The sequence below is a fragment of the Xenopus tropicalis genome, chromosome 1 (assembly GCF_000004195.4).
Source record: "Xenopus tropicalis strain Nigerian chromosome 1, UCB_Xtro_10.0, whole genome shotgun sequence".
NCBI lineage: Eukaryota > Metazoa > Chordata > Amphibia > Anura > Pipidae > Xenopus > Xenopus tropicalis.
The window spans coordinates 137,997,402-138,005,454 of record NC_030677.2 but is presented as its reverse complement, the minus strand read 5'-3'; the positions used below and the strand labels follow the sequence as shown (position 1 = coordinate 138,005,454).

General features: G+C 38.8%; 1 protein-coding gene across 1 annotated transcript; it reads right to left on the bottom strand.

Moving 5' to 3' along the window:
- Positions 1-4,852: 4,852 nt before the first annotated feature.
- On the bottom strand, positions 4,853-7,597 carry LOC100487305 (acrosin). Its single transcript, XM_018090964.2, has 5 exons — positions 7,493-7,597; positions 7,066-7,273; positions 6,428-6,696; positions 6,054-6,199; positions 4,853-5,963 (listed from the first exon to the last, which is right to left on the bottom strand). Exons 1-5 carry the CDS (start codon positions 7,584-7,586, stop codon positions 5,490-5,492), a joined length of 1,191 nt encoding a protein of 396 aa, XP_017946453.2. The 5' UTR covers positions 7,587-7,597; the 3' UTR covers positions 4,853-5,489.
- Positions 7,598-8,053: the final 456 nt, after the last annotated feature.

The following is an 8,053-nucleotide window of genomic DNA, read 5'->3' as shown; positions in this document are numbered from 1 at the left end:
ATACAGCTTTGTAGAAGGTGAAAATTTGTCCATACTTTAACTGCACTTTACATTCCATTATTTGTCCCACACCTATTCCTAGAAAGTCATTCTAATCAGAACACACCTAACAATTCATGGGAATTAAGATGGACTGAGGCACCATGCACTATGTCTATATGGACTAGAATGTCACATTAATTTGGTCCTATCAATCCTCTATCAAGTGATCTGCTTATACTTGACTTTGGTAAAATGTCTTGACACTTTAGTAGATATACATCAGAACCAACACTGAGGGTAAAAAATCTAGGATATTACCCATTACTATAAAAGTTATCCAGAAAACATAGAAATTGATGTAAAGCTATAGCAGGATTTTGGGCACATTTGAGATAAAAGGAAATTATTTGCATTGACAGTTATTTATGGTTCTTATGGCTCATGGGTCCTGATGGGCATAAGAGATCACAATCACAAAGAAAACCAACCATAACCCATAACAGTAAGGTAGTTCATAAAAAGGGCATCTGCAAAAAAGGAACGAAAGCAAGGAAAAGTAGTACAGGTATCGGACCCCTTATCCAGAAACCCGTTATCCAGAAAGCTCCGAATTACGGAATGCCCGTCTCCCATAGACTCCATTTTAATCAAATAATTCAGAAATTTAAAACTGATTTGTTTTTTCTATGTAGAAATAAAACAGAACCTTGTAATTGATTCCAACTAAGATATAAATAATCCTTATTGGATGCAAAACAATCCTATTGGGTTTAATTAATGTTTTATTGATTTTTTAGTAGACAAGGTATGGAGATCCAAATTACGGAAAGACCCCTTATCCGGAATACCCTTAGTCCCGAGCATTCTGGATAATGGGTCCTATACCTGTAGTTTATCTGACAAAATGGTAATCTGTCATATCACTATTGTAATCTTCAAAACAGTTTGATTCCACAAGTAATCTATAGCTATCTACAGTGTCAACTTTGCTTCACAGAAAAAGTATCCTAGAACATAATATCTTAAATAAAGTACCCCCTATTGCAAAATATATTCCTATTCCTATTTTATATTCCTATTTATAGGAGTTCCGTGACTATGACTATGACACTTCTAATATTTTACAACAGGGAGTTCTTTATTTATTATATTATACAAGTTTTAGTGAGTCATGTGACATCACTAAGCTCCGATTATAACTGATGTCATCTCTAAGCACCATTTATAAGGATATAATTCAGTTTGATCCCACAGGGAAATGACCAAACTGTATATTATAAAATAATAAACTCCAATGTAAATTATACATCCAAATATTCAAGATGGTGGCCTAGATCCATCACCAGGAGTTGCTTCATAAATTCTTTTTTTGTAAAAAAAATTGCTGTCTGTGAAGTAGATGGAATAACTTGACTATGGGGCTTTTTTTGTGCAACTGTGTTGCCCACAGTGGTTGTGCAAAAATGTATGCAACTGTCATGCAAATCTTCTCAATTCTTGTGTCCAAAGATGCCCAATGATGCCCAATGCACTTGCATGTTTTGGTTTGATTGTGCTCACCCAGTCTGTTCGAATGAGTGGAACCTATTGACGCAGAGGAACACTGTACACTGCAGGCTGCATTAATATGTGCAAATGTCATTTTAATCCTGATCACCCAAAATGACACCATCCTGACTAAGACAAATTTGAGTGCAATTGTGTCCACATCTGCTCCATTCTTGTGTCCAAAGATGCCCATTGCACTTGCATGTTTTGGTTAAATTTTGCTCACCCAGTCTGGTTGAATGAGTAGAATCAACGAGTCAGTGCAGTCCCCGATCCAACGAGAGAATCAAACTTGCCCAATCGAGATCTGGACAATTTTAGGCTAAATGTCGGTCAGGTAGGCCCATCCGGATGCCTATACACGGGCAGGTAAGCTGCTGAATTAGTCAGAAGAACTCAAATCAGAAGCTGAAATCTGCCCATGTGTGTCCGTCTTTTGATGTATCAAGCAATGACACTGCAGAGCAGCTTGACATTTAATTTCTTACTTGTATTTTAAAATGCTGCATATACAAGCAGCTCTGTATAAATTAGGATATGCATGTATAAATACAAACACAAATCATTTTGTACCTTATGGCAATCATTTAGTTTAAGCAAGGTGCAGCGCCAAATACAAAATTGCACACATTATTTATTGAAATGCTATTTAAAAAGGTACTTCCCTGGTTCTGTTACATTGAGTCAGAGCCAGAGAACAGAAAGGGATAATCATTTGATTAAAGTGGATTCTATGGGAGATGAGCCTCCTGTAATTTGGAGCTTTCTGAATAACGGGTTTCCTGAGCCTATACCTGTACAGCTTTCAATTGCAATTACAGTAACACATATGTTTATAACCATTGAAAATGTTTAAAGTATATTGGAAAGTTGCTTAGAATGACATAGTTTATTAAGCAAAAAACATTTTCTGGGTGAAGTACCCCTGAATGAAAGTTGGTCACCCTACTAAGGGAAGTTGTAATCTGTTATGGGTACAGCCAGGGCCGGAACTAGGGGTAGGCAGAAGAGGCATCCGCCTAGGGAGCAATGATTGGGGGGTGCCAGGCAGGAACCTCTCCTGCCTACCCCTAGTTCGCTCTAACTTGTCGTTGCCCCTGCCGCTTGTCATTACGCATTACGAATTAGTCAACTTGTTATCTACAAAAACCCCTATATGCTTCTCCATTAAGGATACCCCCAACACACTACCATTCAGTAGATCGTTCGCGATATTATTTTTACCAAAGTGCATAACTTTAAAAATTCTTTTTAAAGGCAAACTAAGCGCTGGCAATCTTTCTTTCTCTTTGTGTATAATTAATGGCTTTTTATCGTTTCTAGCAGTTGGTCAATAGGGATGTAGCGAACATCGCCAAAAATGTTCTCGGACCCGTTCGCGGACTTTCGGCAAAACTCGCGAATATTCGCGAACTTTGCGAACCCCATAGACTTCAATGGGAAGGCGAACTTTAAAACCTAGAAAAGCCATTTCTGGCCAGAAAACTGATTTTAAAGTTGTTTAAAGGGTGCCACGACCTGGACAGTGGCATGCAGGAGGGGGATCAAGCAAAAATTTCTCTGAAAAATACTTTTTTTTTTTTTTTACTGAAAAAAAACGCAAAAAAAACCACCAAAAAATAACGCCAAAAGAAAAAAACCGCAAGCTATTCCTATGTATACGCAAAGGCGAAAAAACGCGGCGGAAAAACCCGAGGCAAAAAAACGCGGCGAACATCGCCAAAAGTTCGCGAATTTCCGCGTTCGCAAACACCCGATGTTCGCGCAAATTAGTTCGCCGGCGAACAGTTCGCTACATCTCTATTGGTCAACTCCAGATTGTGGGTTAGACCGAGCGCTCGCACAATAGTGTGTTTCTAGCAGCTGATCAACGCTACAGCGTGGGTTAGACCGAGCGCTGCCGATTTCGTTTTGTGTACAAATTGTAGCCAAATTTTGCTTCTAGCTGCTATGTAGCCTTTAATCCAATGAATCACTTTCATGTGTGTGCTAATGAGCTGGGGCTTAAAAGCTCCCTGCTTTTCCACTAGAGCCTTTTTGAGCTAAAGGTAGGTGCAACAGGGTCTTACTACTCAGTCACATTGTTTGCTGGGGGACTTTATTTTAATTGCATCACAAACTCAAAGTCATTAGACAGTGTAGGACTCACGTACAATGAGGGGCCTTGACGTAGCACGTGAGCTTACATATTATGGCCAGAGTGTGGTACTAACACCTCATTTTTTGTAAAAATTATTTTTAAAGGCAAACTAAGCGCTGGCAATCTTTCTTTCTCTTTGTGTATAATGCATGAAACTTATAGTTTTGCCCAATTTAGTGTCGTCAGCAAAAATAGAAACAGTACTCTCTATGCCCACCTCCAGGTCATTAATAAACAAGTTAAAAAGCAAAGGACCAAGGACTGACCCCTGCCGTACTCCACTAACCACACTGGTCCAATTAGAAAATGTTCCATTTACCACCACTCTTTGTAATCTATCCTTCAGCCAGTTCTCTATCCAATTACAAATATTATGTTCTAGGCCAATATTCCTTAATTTGATCATTAACATTCTATGAGGTACTGTATTAAACACTTTAGCAAAGTCCAAGTAGATGACATCAACTGCCATTCCAGCATCAAGGTTCCTGCTCACCTCCTCATAAAAGGTGACTAAATTAGTCTGGCAAGATCTGTTACGCACAAAACCATGCTGGCACAAACTTATAGTATTGTGAACTGCAATGTATACGTGTACCCTATCCCTTATTACCCCCTCCAAAAGCTTTCCTACTACTGATGTCAGACTAACAGGCCTATAGTTTTCAGGCTGAGAACGGGATCCCTTTTTAAATAATGGCACCACATTAGCAATTCGCCAGTCTCTCAGCACCATTCCGAATCCTGAAACGTTAAGTAAAATTGAGCGTTTTAGTTGATCCCTTATAGAGCTGTCTCTGTAGCATTATCTCAAAGGAGACCATGTTGTGATCACTGTTCCCCAAATGCTCACCCACACAAATGTTAGAGATGAGTTCAGTATTATTAGTTATTACCAGGTCCAAATTAGAGTCATTCCTTGTAGGTTCTTGAAAAGTTGTCATTTAGGAGGTGCAGTGAAAAGGTGGCCGACCCGGTTGCCTAGGGTGCCCGGTCAGCTTGGCCCGCCCCTGGGTATAGCCAACTGTTGTTTTGGTTTGCCTCCCACTGCAGATGCCAAATTAATGTTATTTACATTAGACCTAGAAAACCGTAGGACTGTTAATCTAAAAGAATTCACAGGGCCTCCAATACATGTAACAAAAGAAGGGATGGTTACCCAATAACAAATCACAACCAAGATGAAATTCATTGAAATTTTTTTTATAACTTTATTTAACTAATCAAAAGGAAAGTGCAGTCAGTGGTGTAATTATACAGACCTGAAAAAATTGAGGGCCAGGTAAGGATTGGTGGGGGAAGTAAAGAGTGAGTCACATGTGCACTGGAGTGCAACTCATGATATGTGAACTTGCATGTGACCATGATTGCCCTGGGGTCCAGGTACATGAAGTTACGTTCCTCGGAAATGGAATATGCAATAAAAATTTTCCCTTTCCAGAATGCTCAGCGGTTATTTTGCAAGTCCATAGGCGTATGGCACACAAAGTAGTTTGATTGCGACGATGCTCTCAGGGAGAACTACTGAGGACAAACCACCCTTCCCTCCCTTCAGTTGTCTCTTATTTATATGAAAGGAAAATACTCTGTTTACAGCAGATTCTGGCTTTCTCATGTAGGGGTCACTTGCTTTGCTGCCTATGAGAGCCAGCAGAATATTTCCCATTACTTTAAACCACAGTAGTTTTTAGTGAGAGCCCTTCAACTGTGTGCCAAAGGCATTTAAATGAAGTCCAATACACAATATACCATGGCCTGGATGAATTAAAATCTTCATAGTCCTTACAGGAGATCATTGTAATCTAAATGCAACTCCAAGTTAAGTCAGTCCTCCATTGCGTCCAGTAAGGAGGTTGCGTAAATAGGCAGTGATGCGTCTATAAATCTGCGTCAAACTATGCCATATAGATTGGCGCAAGTCCACGTGCTCAGGATCAGCTGTTGGTATTACCTGGACACGCTGAACTGAATTTGTATCTGTAAGATGTTCATTGGCTGCTTCTAGCTCAAATGTATCCGTCGGTTGTAGCTTCACTTTATGACTCTGTGTTGTCGGTAGCTGAGTAGGTAGTTGAGGAAAAAAGATCTTTTTCAGTAAAGACCTCTTTGGCCTAGTTTGGCCCTCTGCTTTCTTGGTGATCTTGCTTTCAATCCATTCGTTAAAATACTGGGTAGAGATGTAAATCCCAGGCCGTTGCTTTCGGGCACAGCCTATTCCCCAGCTTGTCACTCCAACCACAATATAATCATTAGATGTCTTTCTCTTGCACATAAGGGGACCTCCACTGTCACCCTAGAAAAAGAGAACAGCCAAATTAACACAACCTTAAACAGTTTTTGCATAGAAAAGTACAATAGTTTATATGCGGAATATTCCTCCTACCTGGCAGCTGTCAATCTTGCCTTCCTTATGACCAGCACACAGGTTGTATGGGTATACTTTGCCATTATACCACTCCTTGCTGTTGCAAAGTTCCTTATTGATGAAAAACACACCGGCTTCTTGCAGGATATCTGCAGCTGCTATCTCTAAATATGAAAAAGAAAAGGAATTGAAAAAGTTAACCTTGTGGAAAAAATACAAATTCAAAATTGAATATGTAAATTAAGGGTCAGATTAGGCTTAGTTTCAGGCTCAGTTTCAGACATATTTGGGAGTCTAAATCCAAAAAGATTGGGACATTCATAACTGTAATTCAGTAATAATATCTATATATAAAATCATGCACTAATGATAAGGCAAAAATTGACAATTACCTTTTTCTTCGAGAACACCCCATCCTGCTACGTAGCAGTTGGTCTTCTGTGCCACATTTAGTGAAGCAGAAGGTAAACAGGCCCGCTGGGTGTAATCATTAAATTTGATGGGCTCATCCAGCAGAATCAAACCAATGTCATAAGAATGTTTTCCTTCTCTCAAATACTTTTCATGAAGTATTAGCTGTTTAACCTTTCGAATCTGGGTTTCCGAACCTAGCTTAGAAAGCTTGCGTGCTCCAATTACAACTCTAATTGTGTCAAATGTTCTGAAAAAGAACAGAAAAGCATGTCAAGATTTGTAGGCATTCTAATGTGTATCTGAAAGTATCAACAATGACTTATTAATAAAAATCATCAATTATGTATTTCCAATTATGACAGCTTATATAGTGCAGCTTATTGTTTAATTATTCCTAATAAACCCTAGCTAGGTTAAACTTGCTTAAATATATTTAGCTGGCAATAAATGTTGAGATCCACTTGTTTGACAAAGTCACCAAGCAACCAGTTTGGCCTCCCACATGCTGGGCCAAATCACATTTTTTGTGAAGCAAGTGTTAAAGTTAATTATTTATTTACCGCACTATCAAGTTTCCCATCTCCAATATTAGTTTAACTAAAGCTAAAATTCTTACGTTTTGTAATCGATGAGACAGTGGGCCGCTGTCAAAATCCATTGGTTGTTCAGGATTGTGCCGCCACAGAAATGTCCATAGCCATAATCAGAACCTCTCCAAGCCTGGATGCTTACTAGCCAGGGCCATGCTCCTGGCTGGGAATTTACTCCTCCAACTATACGAGAGTTACGCTGGCTGTCCTTTATTAGAGGCCTTTTTCCACATTCTGTTATGGAAAAGAGAAAAGAGAGAATTCAATACAGTGCAATGCTTTAAGTGAAAAATGGTTATTCTAAATTAAACAATCCGCTACATATAGCTAATGAAAATGTAATTGGCTAAAATGTTATTTAATCTACATACAGGGGTTATGTAATATACAATATTTATCAAATACATTAATAAAGTTCATTATGTATACCCAGCCTCTTTAAATAATACTTACCACAAGTCTCAGCGCTCTCAGAAATAGAAATTAAAACATAGATTGCAAAAAAGAATGAAAAAATTGCTGTTAGCTTCAGAGACAGTAGAGCCATCTCCAAAGCCAAAGCACAAATGAGAACAGTTTACAGCAAACTGCTTAAGATGTCAGTTGACCATTATGACATCATCAGCAAGCTTTACTGGGTGTGTTCCAAAGCATTGTGACATCATCAGCAAAGTCACAGCGCATAAGGTTTAAGGCAAACCTAAGCTGGAGCATGTATCTATAGTTACCCACGGGGAATCAGTTTACCTAAAATCACAGAATTCTTGGAAATTAAATGGAAATTAAAACAGTATTCAAAAAACAATTAGAAAAAAAATATTCCTAACTTAAGGGACAGTCTAACCATGTCCAATGTCAAAATGTAAATCAGTCTGTACAACAAGCTGTGATAAGCAATATGGCATCATTATTGTACAGCAAACTGCTGTAACAATGGCAGCAAATCTAAATTCATAAGCAGCATAAAGAGGAGTGAAGGTGTAACATTCTCATGCTACTATGTCACTATGCCAG

Excerpts from the sequence above, each read along its gene's own strand:
- LOC100487305 (XM_018090964.2), bottom strand. The coding sequence starts at position 7,586 with ATGGCTCTACTGTCTCTGAAGCTAACAGCAATTTTTTCATTCTTTTTT. Across the intron at positions 6,200-6,427 it reads GGGTGTTCTCGAAGAAAAAG|AGATAGCAGCTGCAGATATC; the intron begins GTAATTGTCAAT and ends TTTCATATTTAG. Across the intron at positions 5,964-6,053 it reads GCAAGATTGACAGCTGCCAG|GGTGACAGTGGAGGTCCCCT; the intron begins GTAGGAGGAATA and ends CTCTTTTTCTAG.